This window comes from Microtus ochrogaster, unplaced genomic scaffold (genome assembly GCF_000317375.1).
Source record: "Microtus ochrogaster isolate Prairie Vole_2 unplaced genomic scaffold, MicOch1.0 UNK98, whole genome shotgun sequence".
Taxonomy (NCBI): Eukaryota; Metazoa; Chordata; class Mammalia; order Rodentia; family Cricetidae; genus Microtus; species Microtus ochrogaster.
Genome location: NW_004949196.1, coordinates 647,217 through 669,915, shown reverse-complemented (window position 1 = coordinate 669,915; position 22,699 = coordinate 647,217). Strand labels below are relative to the sequence as shown.

Genomic DNA, 22,699 nt, shown 5'->3' with positions numbered 1-22,699 from the left:
CAGGTCTGTGACTCAGTTGCTGTCTGAGGTCATAGAGGCTGTTTTAGTTAGGGTTTCTATTGCTGTGACAAAAACACCATGATCAAAAAGTAAGCTGGGGAGGAAAGGATTTATTAGGCTTAGACCTCAGCATTGCTGTTCATCATCTAAGGAAGTCGGGATGGGAATTTAAACAGGGCAGGAGCTGATGTAGAGACCATGGAGGGGTGCTGCTTACTGGTTTGTTCTCCATGGCTTGCTTGCTTAGCCTGCTTTCTTATAGAACCCAGGACCCAACATGGGCTGAGCCCTCCTGTATTGATCACTAAATGAGAAAATGCCTTACATTTCTCATGGATGTCATGGAGGTATTTCCTCAGCTGAGGCTCCGTCTTCTGATGACTTTAGCTTGTGTCAAGTTGACACAAAACCAGACAGTACAGAAGCCGACCCTGAACGCTACACAAGTTTCACTTGTGGACTAATTTGGTGCTGGTCAAGGAGACTGGGCTTCACACATGCCTGGAAACGTGTTCACCTGTGGAACCCCCACCCTCCAGGGACAGTGTGTTTTCCCACTTATTTGTTTTTTTGAGACAAGGTCTCACTATGTAGCCCTGGCTGGCCTGGAGCTCGCTATGTAGATCAGACCCCGGCTGGCCTTCCATTCACAGAGATGAGTCTGTCTCTGGTGTGCTGAGATCAATGGCTTATGCCATCATGCCCAACTTCATTTTTATGTGCATACATTTTATTATGCTTACTTATTTTGTGTGTATGCTCACCTGGAGGCCAGGGCTCAACATACAAAAATTCATTCTCGCTTTTCACCATATGGGTCCTGGGGATCAAACTCAGACTTGGCACTAAACACCTTTACCTCTGGGACCATCTTGTTGAACTGTTTGGTTTATTTTAATACAGCACAAGGTCTCGGCACAGGGAGTGATACCTCCCACAGTGGGCAGGTTTTTCCTAATCAAGGTAGTCCGCATGGGCATGTCAGAGTCCTGCCTCCCGGGTACCTCCAGATCTTGGCGATGTGACAGCTGGCTGAGCCATCACAGCCCCACAGCTGCGCTTCAGTAGGGCCATTAGTGCTGAGCTTAGGTGCGTGTGCATGGATAGGGTTTCCTGTGTGTCCTTCTGTCATCCACAGCCAGCTCCTCATTGCTCTGGTGAGTTTCTAGTTGTTACTGTTGAGCGGGACATCTGTTATGGGCCCATTGTAAATGACCACTATTGGATTAGGAAGCCCAGTTCTAAAACTAAAAAAACAAAAGCTTTTCCTGCCTTTGTACACATGGTCCTGCGCAGTGTCTGCACACAGCACCTATGAGTGCAGGGACCTCAGCAGCATCTGTGTCAGTTCAGTGGGAGCTGTTTCCTGACCACGGAGGAGGTGGCAGGGACTAACACAGCTTGCTTATATCACACCTGCCTCTACCTTCCTGTGCAGTTCTTTTTCATGATGAAGAGGTATTAAACTTTGTCAGAGGCTTTTTTTTTCTGCCACTATCAAGACCACCCTGAGGCTGCTCCCTTCCTGTCTCCCAGTGCACCACTGCAGGTGGCTTTGTGTGCTCTGCCTTGCACCCCTGCCTCTCCTTGGGTGTGTGATGTATACCGTCTTCAGAGCTTGAGTCCGCTTGTTTACCTAGTGTTTTCCCAGGGTACTTGCATCTGTGTTCATAGGCAGTGTCAGTTGGTGGCTTCCTGTGGTGTCCTTGGTTTCTATATGGGTTGATGCCAGTCACATAAACTGTGTTAGGGAGTGGTCACCCCTCTTCTTACCCTGCTGAGCTCAGTAGGATGAGCTGTTGTCTTTGTATGTTTCGTAGGGTGTGCCAGGGAGGCTTTGTGGTCCTAGGTCCTGTTTGTCTGTGTCAGGATATGTTTATAGTCCCAAGCTGGTCTAGAATCCACTGTCCTCCTGCCTCAGCCTGCCCAGTACTGAGATGCAGGTGTTACTTCTGGCCTGTTGTTTCCAGGGAATTCCTGACAGCTGCCTGAGTCTCTTGTGTATGGTGAATCTTTTGAGAATTTCTACTTTTTTGTGTGAGGGGAAAATTTCATTTTATGTGTTTGAGTGTTTGCTTGCATGTCAGTCTATGCACCGTATGTGTGCCTGGTACCCAAGGTGGCCAGAAGAGGGCATTGGATTCCGTGGGCCTAGAGACTGATGGGTGCTGGGAACCAAACCTGGATGCTCTAGCTTTTGAGCTGGCTCTCTTGTGACTGGTCTGCTTTGCTGTAGAAAGATGCATGTTTTCTCCAGGTGACTAATCTGTCCATGCGCATTGTTCATAGTGTCCCCTTAAGTTCCGCTCTACTGTGTGTGCTCTGTGTTTGGTGTGTGAAGGCCACAGGTCAACATAAGTGTCTTCCCTGCCTTGCCCCTCATTTTAAGAAATTATTTTTACTTTATCTTTTTTTTAAAAAAGCTTTTTTATTTTTACTTTATGTGCATTGGTATTTTTCCTGCCTGTGTGTATATGTGAGGGTGTCAGATCCCCTGGAACTTGAGTTACAGTTGTGAGCTGCCATGTGGGTGCTAGGAATTGAACCCAGGTCTTCTGGAAGAGCAGTTGGTGGGTGCTCTTAACCACTGAGCCACTTTTCCAGCCCCTCTGTTCCTTAATTTTTGACACAGGGTCTCACTCCCTGAACCTGAGCTCACTGGTGGCTGGACACAGGCTGATGGACAAACTCCAGGGCCCCTGTCTATGCTTCTCCATGGCTGGAGCCACAGGCATGTGCTGCCATTCCTGGCTCTCACACTTGGGTCTTTGTATGTTCTGTTTTAAGAAGCTATCTTATTTTATGGGCTTTTGTTTGTTGTTTGTTTGTTTTTAATGTACAAGTTTATGTACCATGTGTCCAGAACCAGCAGGGATCAGAAGCTGGTACTGGGTCACATGAGTGCTCTTAACTGCCTGCCGTGCTGTCTCCTGGCGGATTTGCCTACTGCTACAGGCTGGTTACAGTAAATGTCCTCACACAAGCCATTTGGAGCTGAATGAGTCCTCCCTCATCTTTGCTCTCAGTGCCGTTTTTCTTTTTATTCCGAGTCAAAGCCTCACTCTGTTCAGGCTAACCTGGTCTTTGCATCCTCTTCCTTCAGCCTCCTGCACACTGGATGACAAGTGCTACCTTGTGCCCAGCTCCTTGGTGACTCTTGTCTGAGTCTTTGCTTGCTGAAGAGTGTGTCACATGGTTTCAGCCTGGCATGAGGTTTCCCGGCCTCTCCCCCATCTCCATGGAACAACTGGCGGTCCTTCTTCCTGGGGTCCTACTGCATCTTCCTGTTCTGTTGCTGAACCCTGTGCTGTTGCTGGGAGCTGCTTCTCATGTTGTGATTTGGAGAGCAGCCTGTGTCCCATCTCCACCTCACGCTTTCCCTGCACCTGTCCCAGGAGACCTCAGGGCCTTACACTGGAGGGAAGGAGGCTGGGGCCAACCAGGGTTGTGCTCAATGTCCCTGTCCTGCTCCTCTTGGGGACTGAACCAGGAAAGCCCTTCTCACAGCCACATTGATCTCTGGCGGGTTCCAAGATAGTTGTTCCCTGCTGACAACCACATGCCAGCCAGTGAGTCTCTTTCTTGGTTTAGGGCTGTGCACCTAGAAGCTGATTGATCTGACTGTGAAGATGGGCAGACCCATGTGTCCTCAGTCTCCTAGGTCCATGTGTGCCACCACAATCTCTCCTGGAGTCACATACCCAGCACACTTGCACACTAAATAGGGCCCACATGTTGGGTCTATAGTGGTTCTGATCCCCCCAGTTCCCCAAACACGGCCTGTTGAACTCATTCTGGCACCCTCTCATGTGTTTTCAGTCTCCACCTCTGCCTCTGGGTTGTCAGGCGGCGGTGTGAGGAACCCTTGGCTCTGGCTCTGCTGTGTGTGGGTCTGGGCCTAGCTTGGCAATGGATGCCTTTATAAACACTTGTCACTGGGCTTCGGTTTATTGGGGCAAGATGTGTCCAAGCTCCCAGTTCTTACATAGGTCTGCTCAGGCTCCGCGCTTTGTTGAAGGTATTTCCAGCATGTAATTCTCACCTGAGCTGTGCACTGTACGCTTCCTGTGGCTCTCCTTACTGCCCTGCTGTCACAGTGTTCCTCCGTGGCCCAAGTCCTTCCTCCTCCTGTCTGTTGGCTTTATTTTGGGTCAGGGCTTTGTGTAGTCTGGCTATCCTCAAGTTCTGTGTGGCCAAGGATGACTGAACTCTTTTGTGCTTGGGGTCATTCATTTTTCTCTTTTCTGCAAGATTTGTTTATTTTTGTTTTATGTGTATGAGTGTTTGCCTATGTGTATATTTGTGTGCCGTGTGTGTGCTTGTGCCTGTGCAGACCAGAAGAGGATGTTTGGTCCTCAGGAGCTGGAGTTATCAGGCCATTGTGAGTCATGCTATGGGTGCTGGGAACAAGTGCTCTTAATCCAAGTCATCTCCAGGCCAGGTGGTGGGTCCCTGGACTGTCTCAGGATGCTTCCCGCCGTCACATGGGTCCTCTGTCCTGCAGGGTCCGTTGCTGTTCAGTCTTTCTCTTGCCGTTACTTCACTGTCCCTCACACACCCAAGGACCTCCTGTCCTCCAGTCTCTTGTCCTGTCTTCCTTCAGGATAGATGACACTTCTCTCGCTGTAGCGAAAGTAGGTGCCAGTGCACATTGCTGGGGCCCTAGAGGGAAAGCTTTTTCACCAGGTCTCTGGGAAGGCCTTGTGGGTATGGGCTTGATTCTGACCAGATGCCAGTGGGGCTCAGATTGTCCCTGATGCTACGGAAACCTGGGCACATAGCAAAGCCTGGTGGCACAGGTGACCCAGGAGAGGGCAGGAGAAAAGCCCATAGGGCACAGCGGGTACCAAAGAGCTCTGAGGAGAATGTGACAGAGCTGGGTGTATGCACTAAGCAGTTTGTAGTATAGAGAAGTGTAGAATTTGTGCAGAAGTGGAGAGCAGTCTGCCAGCTGCTGACTCGCCTGCAGCGCCTTTTTGCTACTCCCACAATGTTTGGACGTGAGCCCTGGCGACTCAGCTGGCTCAGTGTGTGACCTGTAAACAGTCCACTGCGTGTCTGTAGGAGATAAGACTTATGCCTCATCAGGGCGTCTGCAGACCTGCACTGTGCTTCCTGGTACCTCATAGATGGTCAGCCTGTCTGAAGTGGTGGCTGAGGGTAGAACCCAGGGCCTCTTACATGCCAAGTACATGCGCTGTTATTGAGCCTCACCCAACCCAGGTGTGTGTCTGACTCTGTGTTTGTATCTGTATGTCTGTGTGCATATCTGTCTCTTTTTCTCTGTGTGTATCTGTGTTTGTCTGTCTATCTGCCTATATGGTTTTTCCGCTTTGTATCTATGTTTTACTAGTCCATTTTGCTCGGGATTTAAATCAGCAATCAGGACAGGTCTTGGCTCTTTGGCTGGGTCTCAGAGGCTCTTTTTCCCCTCCCCTTCCCTCCCTTCTCTCTCTGCCACCTCCCATCCTTGTTCACTCTTTTTCAGTGATGCTGCTTGTCACATAAGGGCATGATGCTGAGGATGGCCCCATTACAGCATCTCTTGTGAACTTGCAGTCATTTCAGGCCACACTCAGAATTATCTGACTGCTAACTGAGTCTGTGAACTAAGCTCGCAGCATACTGGGGTCCTCGTGGTGGCTGCTGTTCTCACAGTCAGGGTGGGAGATGGGCTCAGGTGCTTGGGGCCAGCCTGTCCCAAAGCCCTTTCTCCTGAGCTGTGTGCGCTCCTGGCCTCCTTGGCACCAGCACTGGTCTGGCCAGTTGGGTGGCATTGCAGTTGTCTGAGGCTAGAGAGATGCTGGCTCGCTGCCCACTGTGGCGAGTACAGGTGGCTGCAGTGCATATACGAGGGGCCGGCCTGTGCTGAAACTGCTTGGAGTTGAGGCAAATTGGGGGTCGACTGAAGTGTCTATGGGCCTTAAACTTGGGGGATGGTTAGCACACTGCTGGCCCTCATGTCTTGGAGTGTGTAGCTCTCAGATGCTGCGTCCTCAGGGAGGCCCCTGTCTCCCTCTGTCATCCCTCACCTGTCCTGAGTCATCAGGGGTGACTAAAGTGGAGAACAGGGCTCAGCCAGGAAGGAGCTTGCCGTACTGGCATGAGGACTTGAGCATTGCGTGTGTGTTGTGTTCTCTATGCTCTGATAGAGATCAAGGGTAAGTTCCAGATTTGTTGAGACCCTGCCTCATAAAATAGGGTACAGAGTAACTGAGGAAGACATTTTACACACACACATGTCCAAGAACTTAGCCTTTTTCCCCTGTTGGGCCAGCTCTGCACAACCCTTCAAGGTACTGCCAGAGAGCAGCAGCTGGAAACGATGGGGTGCAGTTGGCCTGACCCTCCCGTTGGTGACTAAACTGGTGGTTAGTCCTCTTTCCTCTTCCCGTCACTGCCTCTGAGCCCCTCCCCCCACTTTGTTTGCTGAACACCCAAGGTATCCGTTTGGTGCTGTCCAGTCCCACCCACTTGGGGTACTGGTTCATCTTGTGAGCAGTTTTTCTCAGCTGGGCACTGGATGCCAAGGGCACTGTCTGAGCTCTCAGACCCTGTGCTGCAGAGTAGCAACTCCCTCTTCTGTCGCTCCTCCTTGGCCCGCTTGTCTCCCTGATGTCCATTTTATAGGGAATGCAGGTTGACTGCCCGGTCATCTCCACAGCCAGACAGGACCCCTCTGTGAATGGAGTGATATCTGGGACCCAGTTAAGGGTGGCCAGGGGAGGGAGTCAGTGCAAGATGCTGGCTTCTTATCGCATCTGTGCTAGCCTGTCCCCTCATCTTCTGCTTCGTGTTGTGGCCAGAACAAGAGGGGGGCACAGTCCCCATTCATCTAGGCCAACCTGTCTGTTCCACAGGCTCTGCAGAAACCCATGTCCAAAAGTGAGATCCCCATCCTCAAGGTTAGCCTCACCCCTGTTGCCCTTCACTCGCAACACTAGAGGACCCATCCAGTGTCAGTGTTAGTGTTAGATGAACAAGGACATCCAGTGGTCACTCTGCTGCTGAGGGTTGTCACATAGCTGACTGACTCTGCTGTGAGTCACCCCGGGTCTCCAGAGCTTACACGCCACCATTAAGCAAACTTATGACCTACATATCCCCAGGAAACCAGGGAGACCCTGCCCCTTCCCTCACCCACTGGAGGAGCACTTAGCAGACTGGGACCTGCCCTGCTGCCGCTCACAGAGGTTTCCTGTCCTGCAACCTTACTTTCTGTGTGAGGTGTTGTTGTTTGCTAAGATTGCTTTTGTTTTCTTGGGAGCTGAGTGTTTACTTTTAAATCTCACTGGTTAGCTCACATGTAGCTTACTGTGGGTTTAAATTTCCTGCTGCTGTCATTTGCTGAGCTGGGCCCATCTCCATAGAATTGGGAGTGGGGAAGTGGGGCCAAAGGCTCTTATCCCTCAGGGAGTACTGGTCCTCCATCAGGGATGTTGAAGTATCTGTGCTCTCCCGCTAATACATCCAGAGAAGAAATCAGAGGGAGGAGGGGCTCTTTGAGGCTGGCCATTGCCTACCCAAGAATCCCCAACACCTGGGACTGCACAGACTGACTAGACACTCCCCGCCATGAGTCGGATGGGAGACTACTAGAGCCTCTGGTGTTTGGCTTGGAGGTGTCCACCCTGCGTGCCCAGTACTTGGCTGCTATGTGATGACTACCTCCCATCAGCCATGAATGGCTGCAGCAGTTACAGCTCCCATCTGGGCCTTGGGCATCTTGGATGCCCAGTTTACAGTCACCAGCTCTTGAACCTTCAGGTCTCAGCAGCTTTTGGAACTTTTAGGAACCAGGACTATCCCTCTTTTCTTGTTCCTGGTTGGTTTATGTGTTCCTTCCTTTCTTTTCTCTCTTTTTTTTTCTTTTTTTCTTTTTTGGTTTTTCAAGGCAGGGTTTCTCTGTAGTTTTGGAGCCTGTCCTGAAACTCGCTCTGTAGACCAGGCTGATCTCGAACTCATAGGGATCCACCTGCCTTTGCCTTCTGGGATTAAAGGCGTGTGCCACGACCATCTGGTGTCCCTGGTTTCTTAAACTTGCCACCATCTCCCTCCACCATGTGGGTCCTCAGGCTTGCATGGTCAAGTGCCTGTCTTTGCTGAGCCACTTTCTGGATGCAAGGTGAGGTGGGTTCCGTTCTGTTTCTCTTCATGTTGCTATCTAGTTGTACCAGCACCGTTGTTTGATGAGGTTGTTTTGCCTCCATGGAACTGCCCTCACACCCATGTCACAAGTCAGTTGTCTGCCCTGTATCTGGGGATGGGTATCGGTGCAGCAGTGCTCTCCTTATCCTAGCTGTCAGGAAGTGGAATCAGGAACACTGGGAGTTCAAGGCCAGCCTGGAGTGTAGTTTGTTTACACACACCTGGCAGTGGGGCATCTAGTCCCCATGAAAATGGTTCCTTGTGGCTTCCACACTACTGCACATAAAAAGCCTCTGAGTTTTAGTTTCTGTGGTGGCTCCTGAGGACCTCCTGTGGTAAAACCATGGGATTTGACCCCCATTCCTGCACTGCTCACAGGATTGAGAACCGAGGATTGTGTTTGTGGGAGTCTGTAAGGAAAGTGCAGGGAGTGCCTTGCTGTATGAGACTTGAAGAAGAGCAACCTCACTGGTGCTTCGCGAGTTGAAGGGGAATCCCAAAGGCTTGGAGCCCTCTCTGGAGCGAAGTGCTCTATTATTAATGGCTGGAGAGATAGGAGGCGTGGGGCAGGCTTGGGAAGGCCCTGTCCTGTCCAGTGCTCTGGCTTCCTGCTCACTGCTGATGGAATTCTATGTTCTGTGTTCTAGGAGGAACCGAGGAAGGTCTGTTTCACCTACGACTTGTTCCTCAACTTGGAGGGCAACCCTCCTGTCAACCACCTGCGCTGCGAGAAGCTCACCTTCAACAATCCTACCACAGAGTTTCGCTGCAAGCTGCTCATGGCTGGCGGGGTGAGTGCGCCTGCCTGCCACCTCTGCTCTGTGCTGTCTGCTGGCATGGCTGGGCCTGGGTGGCCCTTAACTGGTGGGGCAGGCAGCAGCCTGAGGACGTGGAGGGGCCCATGGACAAGGGCAGACAACTACGACTCAACTGGCTGCTGAGAAGGTCGCAAAGCCACTTTCGGTGACCTAAGGTCACAGAGCATACCAAGGTTCTAGCCTAGGCCTGTGATGGTCTGGCAAGGAGTGTGAGAATATGGGGAGGGGCAGTGGGTAGTTTGTATGGCTGCCTGTCGTCTTGTATGTCAGTGCACATGTGTGCATGCAGGTTATATGTGGCACCTGCTTAGGAGATCATGGTGTTGTGAGCTGTAAGCACATCATATGGTGCATCAGGTGCAGAGGTAGAGATGGGTGGGCTGTGTGGTGTCGTGTTGTTTGAGATGTGTGTAAACATAGGACAGAGTATGTAGTAGTGTCTGAGATTGTGTGTGTGTGTGTGTGTGTGTGTGTGTGTGTGTGTGTGTGTGTGTGTGTGTGTGTTTATGGGGGTTTGTATTATGGTAGGACTGGGGCTCTGGTGGTATCTGAGTGTACTGCTTCCCCAGGTACATGGCAGCCAGCATATGTTTCTGGAGTCAGGCATCCCCTTTCTCTTGGTTCTGTATAGCCAGGTCTCTCAGGAACTCCCTCCTCAGAATGGAAGTGGTTGTGTCCAGGCAAGGGTTTAAGTGGGTTTCAAACCCTGCGTGCTGCCGATGAAGCTCTCTAACTGCCTATGTGGTGGCAGGGCAGTGGCAGCCTGGGATGGACGTGCAGACACGATACTGCTCTGCATTCAGGTCCTGGAATGACTGAGGGTATGTGGGTGTGTGCAGAGGCAGCTCCACCCTCTGCTGCCCTACACTAGGAACTGCGCATCCACAGCGTGTGTGGGCGTCCCCAGGGCCCCAGGTCAGCTTCTTGGGAGTGTCAGCGTCTCAGGCCTCTCCAAGCCTCTCAGGTGCCAGGGGAGGTATTACCCAAACTGTGGAGAAGGTTCTCAGGGCATCATCTGACACAGCATAGGAGGAACAGGGAGGGAAGCTGTGTTCAGCCGGCCTTGAAGAGAAACTGCAGTGAGGTCCTAGAGTGCTCCTAGGGAGCTGGCCAGCCAGACACTTTCGGCCTCAGGTGGCCTGGCTATGGGACGATGGCTCTCAGGTGACTCCCAGGACCAGGTAACTGTGACTCTGTGTTGTTGGCCTTCTGGGTTGTGAATGTCTGTGGGGGTAATGCTTGTTTGGTGCTGTGGGCACTGGGGAACTGGAGGTGACATCATGTTAGGGTCTCATGTTCTTGCAGTGGCTCCAGGTTCTATACTTGACTTTGTCCCTAGGAAGGAGCAGACTGGGGTCCATCACTGCCATAGCCAGGCAGCCAGCAGTGCCCAGCTTGGTATCGTCCGCTTGTGGCCTGGGGTTGTTTGTACCAGGTAACCTGGCCCATGTGGCGTCTTGTCTGTGTGCCGTCCCCATCTGGCCTCGGGCATCTTGGCAGGGAACACAAGCTGCTGGCCCTGGAGGCCAAGCTGGCTGGCAAGTGGAAAAGAATGCAAGCCATGCAGGGACCATTGAAGCCTGGCTACCCTGGAGCTGGGTTTTCCTGCACTCTGCTCCTACCCTGTCCTGGAAGTCGCTTTCTCATAGGACCAGTGTCCTGGGACTCGAACCTCGCAGATGCTTCTAGGAACTGGTGTTCACAAGGCCCAGCTGGGGACACACAGCCTTCGTAGGAGCCTCACCTCTGTTGTGGTTGGGCAGGCTCCAGTGAGCAAGTCACAGCAGGGCAGGTCAAGTTCCTGCCCTCTTCCAGTGCAGTGTCAAGTGGTGTGGGGCATCCCCATCCCCAGAGGACAGGTGTGTCTGGTTGCAGAGCCCAAGTGCTCAGGGCTGAACGTCACTTTTTTGGCCAGCCTGAGCCCTTTTCTTACAGCCCCATCCTCCCTCTGTTTGCTGCATTCTATGCAGTATCGTGTCCTCAATGGTTGGCCTCCATCTTTATGTGACTTTGCTGTTTGGAGTCCATTCCCAAACTACTGCTTGTGTCTTGGGATCTGCTGAAGCCAGGCAGTACTTCTGGGCCTCAGGCCAGTCCTCATCTCAGCCCGCGACCCTGAGCTGGCTGGTGCTCGCAGTGACCAGCTCTGGCCACTTAAGCTTTTCTCTTACCCCCTCTTGCCCTTGGCCCTGTTCTTGGCCTCTGCCTAGCTGCTTGGGCTCTATGTGGCCAGCTGCAACTGCCTGTGCCTGAAGTGAGAAAAGTTTGTCCCCAGCCACATCTGTGCTAATCCCTCAGAAGCCACTTTGCTGCCACCAGCTTCTGCCTCTCCTGCTGTGCCTCCCTCCAGCCTCCTCCTCTGTGCTCAGCACAGCCTGTGGCCCCAGCTGCATCTCTTGCTTTGCCACAGACTCTGAATCTTCTTGACCAGGGTTGCAGTCTGCTGGCTAGGGTCTATCCTGGAAGCCTTAAGGCCATCTTGGTCCCTGCCACTGTCCATCATAAGGATAAACCTGTGACTCTTCTGGGCAGCTGGCCTCCGGCTTCCTTCTCCCTCCCCAGGAGGCCAGCTCCACGGCCGCCAGCCCATCGCCTGGGGCCTGTGGATAACCTCTGTCTCTTCTTTGTCACTAGGTGATGGTAATGCCCGAAGGAGTGGACACGGTGTCCAGGCCCAGCCCTGACTACCCCATGTTACCCACAATTCCACTCTCTGCCTTCTCTGACCCCAAGAAGAACAAACCGTCCCACGGCTCCAAGGTTAGTGAGGTGGAAGGCCAACGTTGCGGAGCATGGACCTGGCCACTGGCAATTGTAGGCCATTTCCACCATCTGCTGAGCCTGGCCTGCACACCTGCCGCCTACATCCCGAGCCTTTGCTCCTGATCCTTGTTGCTTCGCTAGCTAGCGTCAAGGAGTAGTGCTTGTGATCTGGCTGTTCATCCTGCACCCTGCTCCTCTTGAGTCAGGCCTCCTGGGCCCTCTTTCCTGCCCAGCAGTGATTTGGTCACTGGGCAGGGCATCTCCATCAGTGGTCCCTTAGCTGCCTTCTAGCTCCAACAAGGCCAGGCCAAACCTGCCCTTGCCACTTCTAGCTCTGCTGGTCAGCAGTGCTGGCCTGAAACTGATTTGGGGGATGCAGGGAATAGCATTTATGCAATTGAGCTGAATCCCAAGGACACGTATTTCGTTCCATCACTTGGCCTTCCGGAAGGTTCTCGGTGGGCCTCCTGGAGTAGCCACCCCAGTCACACGCTGCCCAATGCTATCAGCACCACCATGACATCTGAACCTAGTACCCTGGGCCCAATCCCTCACAACATGTGGGCTTGGCCTTTTGGGGACACTTCTCGGCGTGACCTTGTTTATCCTTCATTTCACATTCTTGCTTCACTTACCTGTAGGGCATTGTCAGGGGGGCATCTGTGAGACTCAAGCACCCTTGGGCCATCTTATCCATGGATACCACAGGAAGAGAAGCAAGCACTAGGCAGGCTCCTTCCAGCTCTTTCCACAAGGCTAGCAGGCCTGCCTGTATCATCCTCAAGCTGGTCACATCTTCGAGTCCCAGCCAGGCCCTGATGTCACCCTTGACTGACTTTTGAAGGTTGCAGGAGAGGCCAGGCTTTGCTAGCAGCCTGGGGCTTCTCACTCAGCCATTGTTGTTTAGGGTCCCCGGAAGTGTTGAAGGCTAAGGGTGCTGTGTCTCCTGTGCACGTGCCTCCCTGGTGTGCAGATCTTCTCTACCCACTTCTGTGGGTGCTGCCTGGGGCCACACAGATTTCTAGGCAGCACAGCTTCTTCTCTTTGACTCCCAGAAGCCCCAGCCTTAGAGCATGGTCCAGACCTGCATTCAGCCCCTCTACTAACTTGACTGAGCAGTCTCTCATGGCCTGTGGCTGGAGCTAGGACCACCCAGACCTGTCCCCTGGAGGCACAGATTGTGTCACCTTGATGGGCACCAGGCCACCAGCCCTTGGCAGCCTCTCTGAAGTGCCTGTCATCACTGTTGAGCATGAGGGTTCCATCCACACCAACTGCTTTCCCTGTGTTTGAGATTGGGTCTCGCTGTGGAGGGCTAGTGGTGGAACTTTGTAGTTGCCCAGGCATGGCCCTAGGGAAGTGGCTCCTGTCAACCTCTCACAACTGTGGGCACATTCTCGTTGGCCACTCTTGCCTGTAGACTTGTCCTCAGCAAGAGAGGGTGAGGCCCACCTGCTTTCCATTTCTTGCCTTCCTTGTGGCTTGCTGGGACACAGTCCTCCTCCCTCCGGTTCCTATGGTGCATTCATCGCCCTGCAGTGTTCCTTGTTAAGTTTGCAGGAACATGGCCATGGCACAGGCCACAGTCCTGAGGCAGCTTCATCTGTCCCTAGACACCTGAGTGGTCTAAGCGTGTTCCAGAGCCCTTCTTGCCAGGGGCTTGTCCCACCAGCTTGGTGTCCTCTGTGGTACTTTCTCCTGTCTGTGTCCTGGGGTCTGGCTTGCATGGGAAGAGCTGTCACCTGGCGAGCTCTGAGCTATTTTGCCTGGCCACTGCTGTACCTGCTAAAGAGAAGGTTGGACTGGTGGAGGCACAAGTTGAGCACTCCAGAATGATCTGGTGACTGGGGTGTGGAGAGGGCATGTGAGAGCACTGTCTTTTGGCCTGTGGCCCTGCTGATGCTGTTGTGGGCACTGGCCTCTTTGCTGAGCTCTTGCTCTTTGGAGTAGGCACTCCTTCCCACATTTGGGGGAAACATGGGTGCAGAAAGCTGGGCATTCCCCACTGGTTTCCATTCCTAGAACAGGACTGCTCTGCCTGGGTGGTGCCTCTATCTCCCAGGGGTGCCCATGCCTGTCACTTGAGCTCTTCTAGTTTTAGAAGAGCCACCTGGGTCATGTGCCTTGTACTGTAACCACCCCATCAGCTTGGAGGTGCTGGCTGCCCAGGATGGTTCAGCTCCAGGATGGGTTGCGAGCACCAAGAATGTGGACTAGGGCCTCGAGAGAGGCTGACCACACCTCCTGGTTGGTGTAGCCTTGGGTCTCCCAGATGCAGGTAGCTGTAGGCGCTGGTGGCCATAGTGGCTACACAGGTTTGTGGGCATAGCTCTACTGTATCTGTTGGCTGTACCCTTTCACTCTGCAGGTTCTCTCTACACATTTCAGACAGGCAAATCAGCCTTTGCCTGGGCCTGGGTGGTTAAGTCCGGCAGCCCTAAGGTGCTGCTAACACATCTTCCTCACCTTCCCTGCCCTTGGCCTTGCAGGACGCCAACAAAGAGAGTGGTAAGGCGTCCAAACCTCACAAGGTGGCCAGGGAGCACCGCGAGCGGCCGCGCAAGGACTCAGAGAGCAGGAGCTGCTCCAAGGAGCCAGAGCGCGAGCCCAAGAGTGCCAAGGATGGTGTGCGCAAGCTGCCCAAGGAGGAGAAGGCCCCAGCACCCAAGGCTGCCTTCAAGGAACCCAAAATGGCCCTAAAGGAGACAAAGCTGGAAAGCCTGTCCCCCAAGGGGGCACCTCAGCCCCCTACCCTGCCCAAGGCCTCCAGCAAGCGGCCCGCTGCCACGGACTCACCGAAGCCCAGTGCCAAAAAACCTAAGAAGAGCGGATCGAAGGGGACACGGCGTGCCCCTGGCACCTCACCCCGCGCTTCCTCCTCCTTCCCTGACAAGAAGGTGCCCAGGGACAAGAGCAGCAGCAAAGGTGACAAGGGGAAGGCAGACAGTGAGGCTCGGGAGGCCAAGCGGACCCAGCAGGCTGAGGACTCAAACTCAGAGGATGAGGCCTCCTTCCGGTCAGAGGTGAGCAGGTCGTGCTGGGTGCTGCTTGCCAGTTTGCCGTCTCCCCTGCCCATACAGTAGTAACTGAGGTCCCTAGGTGCTATGGACCATGTAGTACTGAAGTTCAGAACCCTAGCCTTGGTGGCTAGGCAAGCACTGTTGATTCAAGACGAACCTGACAGTTCCCTCTCTGAGGTCCTGCCTTTCTGGTGTGCCTTGACCCTGCTCTCCTCCCATCAGAAGGGAGCCATCCAGAGCTTCTCTGGGAGCCTCCTGTCCCCTGCACCTGTGCCGAGCAGCAGGGTACAGATTCAGTCTACCTTTTTCTGGGGGGCTGTCTGTCTGTGTCAGGGACATGGGCTCCTAGCTGAAGAGGTGATTAGAGGTGAGTGCTCTGTCCCCTGGAGTTCTGGCACTTTGCCTGCTGAGTGCTGGCCACCTTCCACAGTTCTCAGGGAAGTGTCTCAGCTCTGCAGAGACAGAGCAGAGCAGTCTGTCAGCAGTTCCCAGGGCTTATCCCTCAGGCGCTGGGCTGTGCGGGACCACCTGAGCCAGGGCTCAGCCTCTGCTATATGAAACTGTGGCTCTGGGTAATAAAACACCCTCCTCCAGGTACCAGGGCAGGGCACGGCACTTAGGGCAGCTGTACTTAGCCCACCTTGCCTGAGCTGTGGGCTGATATTCTGGTCCCAGGCAGGGAGCTCACAGGCCATTCTGTGGGTACTTCCCTCTCAGACTGGAGCAGAGTGTAGACAGTATATGGCCCAGGAGCACCCCAATCAGAGTGTCTGCCACAGCTGCTGTTGTAAGCTTGGTGTCCTCGCCACTGTGCTGTCCACACCCCAGGCTCTTGTGGTTGTGGGAAGTGTGGCTGCAGTAGGATAACGGTACTCTCTGCTCCTGGGCTCTCTGTGGTAAGAAAGGTGCCAGGTCTGTGGACCACTACAAGCCCACTGAGGCCTCAAAGGGACACCTGTCCCCATCAGCTCCTAGCCTGTGCCTAAGCCTGCAGGCTTGAAACTGGAGCCTACCCTGACCTGGTGCAGTGTCAGGTAGCAGCCATCTTTCTTCATTTTGCTGCCCAGGGAAAACAAATGGGGTTGGGTGTGTTCAAGGGAGGGTGCCCTGGCTCCAGGCCCAGGTTTTGAGGTCCTACCCTGAGAGCCTTACAGTGGACAACAGTCATGGATGGCTAGGACAGGTTCCCTAGGGACTCCTACTGGCCAGTGGAAGGTGGGTGAGGAGAGACTTCACGGGCACACCTGGCCTCCAGTAGGCCAGGCTGCAGTGGGCCCTGAGCAGGACAGTTCTGCCTTTAGCCTGGAGTTCCCTCCCAGGCAGGGGACTCTGCTTTCTGCAGACTAGGTACTGTCCTGCCCCATGTTCTGGGCAGGGCTGAGGGCCACTCAGCTCAGTCCTGAACTCTACCGCAACAGGTGTGTTCTGTTTCCACACTCACCTTTGACCAGGGGAAGGGCTGTAGCCACTTGGTCCCAGGTAAGGGACAGGCTCTAGAAGATCTACTAACCTGCTGCTTTTTCTGCTTCCTCCCGTAGCCAGCCTCTTGCTGGTGACCGCAGTAACTAGTCTACCCCCACCGTGAATGTGTGTCAAGATCATGTCCCCCCACCATATACAACATTGCACAGTACAGACCTCACACCACAGATCACACCTGAGGTATTGTACACACCACACACACCTTTCTCAGCACTCACTGAAGGACTCAGTGGCAGCCTCCTGCCTTGTCTTGTCCTGGCGTCATTGCCCCCTGGTGGCCAAGTCCATCCCTGTGCAGCCACAGGAAGACCAGGCAAGGTGTGCCCTGCTCCAGGACGTGTAACACACAGCTCCCACCATCACTCCTGTGCATCTGGTGGGTGGTAGGAAGGCTTGGGCAGAGTCTGGACATTTGATTGTCATCACTCAGCCCCAGGGAAGCACGTCCTTCCTGTCCTAGCTCCTTGGGGCCGTGTGGCCACTTCACTGCTCCTCCTCCTACTGACAAGATGACAGTCTCTTCTCTCCCTCTTTGCTTGCCCTGGCATGGACTGAAGTCGGCCCAGTCAAGCCCAGCCAACGCCAGCTCCAGTTCTGACTCCAGCTCCGACTCAGACTTTGAACCATCTCAGAACCACAGTCAAGGTGGGTCTGAGGGGGAGATGGAAGTGGTAGACATGGATGGAGGTCGACAGGCACAGCCTGGGAGAGGCATGGCTCTCGAGAAATTGGACTGCTTGTTGCTTTAGAAAGACAGCCTGGGCTTGCGCTCTTTAGCCAGGCCTTCCTTTGGGCTGGCGTCCCTTCTCCTGGGCCATGCTATCAACCAGGAGTCATGTCACTCCCTGGGAACCACAGGCCTGTAGCCAGAGAGGTGCTCACTCCTGAGAAATGGTCTCTCAGCATTGTAGAGCCAGCCTGTTCTGATCTATCAGGATGATCTATCTGTGTGTTGGGCCTTCCCAGGGGCATTTAGGCTGGCTTCTGTATTCTGCCTCAGCAGACTGGGATCAGGTCCAAGCACAGCCAAGCTGTTTAGATGAGCCTACCTCCCATGGTGGCAGCCTCCTTTGGGGACAGGGGCTTGACTGGGGGATGGGGTCCTTGAAACTCATACCCTCCAAGGTTCTTGCCTGCTAGTTAGGGAGGAAACCAGCTGAATTGGCATCACATGACCAAGGTAATTGAGGGCTTTGTGTCCCTTTGTTGCCTTGGCAACAGGAATATAAACCAAGATGCCAAATGTAGGGGACTGGAACTGGGTGCCTTTGAGAAAGGGGAGGACGGTGGACCCAGAGCATTATACAGGGTTTCTGAGGCGCTGAGTACCCTCACAAAGGAGTGCAGGCTGGGTGGGGCTGTGGTCCCAGACAGAGCTATGGGCCACCTGGGACTCTGAGCTTTGGCTGCTGTGATGGAGGGGTCTTTCAGGCCAGTCGCAGATCAGGAGCCTGAGACCTGTGAGGAGGGCCAGGAAGGTAGGGGTCAGGGACCCTACAGATGGTGATGAGTCTGGGGTGGCCCTGGGGTAGGCAACCAGAGGCTTAGCTCTCCCCTGTCTGCTGCAGGCCCCCTGCGCTCCATGGTGGAGGATCTGCAGTCTGAGGAGTCGGATGAGGATGACTCGTCGTCAGGAGAGGAGACCACTGTCAAGGCCAATCCAGGCCGAGAGTCCAGGTGAGGAGTCTGGGTGGTGCAGAAGCCGTCTGAGTGTTGGCCTTCACTGTCAGGACAGGTTGGGGGACTCTGGAGCTGGCCAGGCTGTCCTTTTGATCATGGCATGCACCACCCTGGCTTAAGGTTAGCTGTCTGCTGGAGAACTGGGCATAGCAGAGGTGTGCTGGAGAGTGGGAGGCATGGGGTCCCGGGTGAGCCAGCATTAAGGCAGCCTTCCTCCATGGTGAGCATGTCCTTACTTAGAGGAGCCAGAGACAGAGCAGCATAACCCTCCCCTGTGCTAAGTGTGGCCTTACCCAGGTAAGTCAGGATTAAGGCAGCCTTTCTCGCTCCTAGTAAGCATGTCCTTACACTGGGTCCCTAGAATGGGAGATCTGCCTGGGTTCTCCTTTTCAGGCCTCCAACAGGCTGAGCACTAGGCTGTGACAGGCAGAACTGGGCATGCTGCTTAGGTTAGTGTATCTAACGGTTTACTGTGGAGAGTCCCAGAAACTTTGGCCATAGCTCCTTCCGCGTCATCCAGGGCTATAGCTTTTGCGTATCTACAGTGAGCCACCCCGCACAGCACCCTACACCCAAGAACCAGGAGATTCAAGCCTAGCTCCCACAAGGATCTGGCCTCTGCTCACAGAGAGGACTTGACCCTGGGAGAAAAGGGGGAAGCAGGTTCTTGAGAGTCCACAGGCAGTCCCCTCCAAAGGGGACATTTCAGGGTGTTTGTGAAGGCCTTGGGTGGGAGCCTGCTAGCCAGCAGAGCTGGAATTGTCCCTGTTGTTAGGAAAGGGTCGCACACAAGGATGCCTTGCTCCCTAAAGAGATCTGAGGCCTAGCATCCCCAGGTGCCACCTATTGAGCACAGAAAGAGGCTGAAGTAAGGGGAGCCTGAGGCTGTGGTTGCTTGGCAACAGCCTGGCCTGGAGCCCCACTTGTGGCCTTAGAGCAGAACCAACTGACTGGGAGCTGAGGGAGGAAATGCCGTCCTGGTGGATGGTTCAGTGGGTAAAATCACTTGCCACCAGGCCTGAGGACCTGGGTTTGAGCCCAGAGCCCACATGGTGCAAGGACTAATGCTGGGCTTGTTGGAACCAAAGTGTGCTGTTGAGTGTGCCAGGAGACAACTGGCCACTGTGCTTGCCCGGTCCCTCAGGAACTTCTTGCATACCCTGTTACCGAGAGGATGGAAGCAGGAGTGGGCTGAGAGTGTAGTCTAATCAGTGAGTGACGACCGGACATGTTCTAGTCAGGGTACCATGTGATTCAGTACTACTGCCTGCTGTGGGCTAAGATACCTGTCACTTGGGTACTCAGATCAGACATCATTTTGTGTGATGTCTGCACAGACTGCTTTGCTGGAGGGGTTACAGCAGGGCTGCAGCAGGGGCTAAGACTTGCCCCGAGGGTCTCTGGCCCTCAGCACACATCCCTGCTAAGGACAGCGACCAGCAGAGCTGGTCACTAAAGTGTTCAAGGTCAGCATGGGGTCTTCTGCAGCTAGGGGCAGGTCAGACAGCTCTGGAGCTCAGCCAGGGGTGAAGGCAGGGCAATGTGAACACGGGGCACTCCATTCCCACCAGTGTAGTGTAGCATGAGTCAGCTCTGACAGCACCCTGCCTTCTCTTTAGGCTGAGCTTCAGCGACAGTGAAAGTGACAATAGTGCTGACTCCTGCCTGCCTGGCCGTGAGCCCCCGCACCCTCAGAAGCCACCTCCTCCCAGCAGCAAGGTGAGTGGGGTCAGGCTCTGAGCCGGGCCCTATGGTTATCCTGGGAGAGTTGGGGGGCCGTGCTAGAGCTCACAGGTCTGGGGTCCCCACAGGTTTCTGGCCGGAGGAGCCCCGAGCCCTGCAGCAAACCTGAAAAGATTCTGAAGAAGGCTACCTATGATAAGGTGGGCGTGTCTGGGCCTGTGAGGATGGGGGCGGGTGGGGCCTGGAGCTGTACTGTGCCTGAGTGACCACAGCCCATTGACGTACTTCTCCCCAGGCTTACACGGACGAGCTGGTGGAGCTGCACCGGAGGCTGATGGCTCTGCGTGAGCGCAATGTGCTGCAGCAGGTACTGCGCCTTCCCCTCCCGGGCCTGGGCATGGGGCACCCAGCTCTGTCCTCTGAGTCCACCAAACCCACCTTACAGATTGTCAACCTGATTGAGGAGACTGGTCACTTCAACGTCACCAACACCACCTTCGACTTTGACCTTTTCTCCTTGGACGAGAGCACCGTTCGCAAGCTGCAGAGCTGCCTGGAGGCCGTGGCCACATGACCCCGGCCACCACTGTGGAGCCACGGTGGGCATGGGCACGGGAGGGGCTGGGCATGAGGGCTGGCCCGCCATGACTCCCGCTCCCGGTACCACCCCCAGCTCACCATGGTGCCCTGGTACCCTTCAGTGGTTGGTGTTAAAGGGGCTGTGGGCCACACTTCCACAGGAGGGGGTGACACAGGACACATGTGGCTTACAGCCCCTTGTTTATTCTGCCAGTTATCCACTGTGGGTGGGGCTGAGTGGCAGGTTATTGCCTGGGCCTCTCTGAGTGGCCAGAATGACCACAGTCTTCCATGCAGTTCACAGACCTCCCTCTGTGGCCTGCCTCCTAGACTCGAGGGTCTGTCAGCATGGCCAGGGCTGGCCATGAACACATGGCTCTGCCTGGCAGGCCCTGTGCCTGGTGTCCTGCCATGCAGCCTTGTGTATTGTGTGTGCTCCAAGTGTGTCCAGCAGCCGGGGAGGCTCATGTCACCCCCTGCTGGAGGCATGGAGGATCTCCCCTCTAGATCCCAGGATGCCACTGCCTCTCATGGCCCCAGGCCAGTGAACACTACGATGGGCACCAGTCTTGGTCTCCCAAGGGCCACCTCTGTAGCCATGTGCCAGCCAAGCACCCACAGTTCCAAGGCTGGCCGTGCTGGCATGCCTGGGCCACCATTTCCCATGGGCCACCTCCTCTGTTCTCTCGCTGATCAAGTCTTTGAACTTTGAAAACGAGCTTTTGCCAAATATGATAGGATGGTGTGTGCGAGGCGGGCCCAGCCCCAGACTGCCTCTGTCCCCAGCCAGATGGCCTCTGTCTCCACAGTGGGCCTTGAGAGGCTTTGGACTTATGCCCTATAAACTGCCGAGGGCCGGGCCAGCCCCTTTCCCATGCCTGAGCCTGGAGTACCACCCCAACCCCAAGTCCAATTGTTGTCAGTGTTCGTGCCCCAAGGTGTTTGAAAGTGGCCAGAGCCCAAGCTGGCTCACAGTTGCCTCTCTGATGTTGCTTCCTCCCCAATGTGGGTTCACCCCTGGAGGCCTGGCCTCCCAGCTCCCTCTCCCTGTCAGGAACACCCCAGCCTCTAAGGCTTCCCTTACCCCCAGGAAAAGGAGAGCTCCACCCCCACCCCCAGCCCCTTTCTGACTCCCTCCAGCTGAGGAGGCAGGGCTTGGGTCCACATCTCTTCCCAGACAGGCCGACAATACTCTCCACCAGGCGTTGTGTAGCCTCCAAGCCTTTGGTCAGAAGGCCCTGGCATCGTGGCAGCCGTCGGCATCCACAGGGAATGTGCCAGGGTCACAAACAGCCTCAGCCCAGGGTACCGTTCTTCCTCTTGCGGTCACCAGTGGCCCAGCCCTCTTGATACCCTGGGCCTCAGTGTCCAGCCCTTCCAGATGCTTCCGGGGCCCTCCTGGAAGCACCCACCCATCTCAGTTACCTCCTCTGGCCAGAAGGCCACACCACTGTCCTCCAGAGCCACTCTGGGGCCCATACTGGCTGTCTGGAAGCCTAACGAAGCAGCTTGCACCCAGAGCCCTGAGGGCTCTAGGGACCGGTCCATAGGAAGGGGTGGCACCAGGACCACCCCCATCCCGAGTCCCTGTGCTGCAGCCTCCTGAACCAGCTCACCACACTGGGTGCAAAGGTATTGGATACCTGTCCCTCCCCAGGGCTTCACAAGACATGTCTCCAGGAATAGACATGTCACCGGCCCAGACGAGCCCTGGACAGAGGGACAAAGAGAGCCGTATTTGTAATGAGCTGCAGGGCTGTTTGTCCCGCATTTTAAACTTTTTGTTAAATTGTGAAATTATGGAGGAGTTTTATAGAAAATAAAGTGAGATGGGAGTAGTGGGCCGCCCACCTTTGATTCAGTCACACTGGAAAGAGCCACACCGGGAGCCTGGGGGAGGCAGTTGTGCTCTTCCCTTGGGAACAGGTATTGAGGGCTGGTTACAGACATAGCTTGGGGTTGCAGAGGGGTCGGTGGGTCGACAGAAGGGTGGAGATGGGAAGGAGGGGGTGGAGTGGAAGGAGGGCATCTTTTGCAGGGACCCCCAAGTTCCTGCACCTTGTAGAGCCTGTGAACCTCTGGTGTCGCCCTCACAGGACCTGTTTTCACAGACTTTGGATATGGGTGGCATACAGAAACCCAAATCCTTGGCCACCATGCCCATGGGGCAGCCACCTCTCGAGTCCTGTTAGCAGGTAGTAGTAGCTGGGGATTCATGCTCAGCAGTGAAAATGGACTCTTCTCGGGCCTCTAGGGCTTGACACTTCCTTCCCAAACCACTTTGCTTATCAGGATACAGCCCGCTAGACATGGTTCCAGAAAGCTGTTGGTGTGGTAACTGTCAGACGAGTGCTCACTCATGTTTGCTGTCTACCCCAGGTGGCAGGGCCCTGCAGAGAGATCCATGGGCAATTCAAAAAATCTGAGAGCTGGGAGACATTGAGGAAAAAAAATCACTGTATAAGCCTGGGAACCTGGGTTCCATTTCAGAATCCACAGTCCATGTGTAACGAAGTGTGTGGTGTG

At 54.6% G+C, this 22,699-nt stretch overlaps 1 protein-coding gene across 2 annotated transcripts in view; it reads left to right on the top strand.

Annotated features, from left to right (window-relative positions):
• Mllt1 (MLLT1, super elongation complex subunit) overlaps positions 1–22,145 on the top strand; it is a 41,885-nt gene extending 19,740 nt beyond the window's left edge. Inside the window, exons 4-12 of one of the 2 annotated variants that reach the window (XM_005371106.2) lie at positions 8,796–8,939; positions 11,601–11,726; positions 14,219–14,752; positions 16,789–16,876; positions 17,800–17,908; positions 19,531–19,630; positions 19,723–19,794; positions 19,890–19,961; positions 20,040–22,145. In XM_005371106.2, the coding sequence (XP_005371163.1) occupies positions 8,796–8,939; positions 11,601–11,726; positions 14,219–14,752; positions 16,789–16,876; positions 17,800–17,908; positions 19,531–19,630; positions 19,723–19,794; positions 19,890–19,961; positions 20,040–20,168 (1,374 nt within the window). In that variant the 3' untranslated portion in view covers positions 20,169–22,145. The remainder of the gene's footprint in view (positions 1–8,795; positions 8,940–11,600; positions 11,727–14,218; positions 14,753–16,788; positions 16,877–17,799; positions 17,909–19,530; positions 19,631–19,722; positions 19,795–19,889; positions 19,962–20,039) is intronic. The other variant, XM_013355151.2, reaches the window with a different exon arrangement.
• The last annotated feature ends 554 nt before the right edge of the window (positions 22,146–22,699 follow it).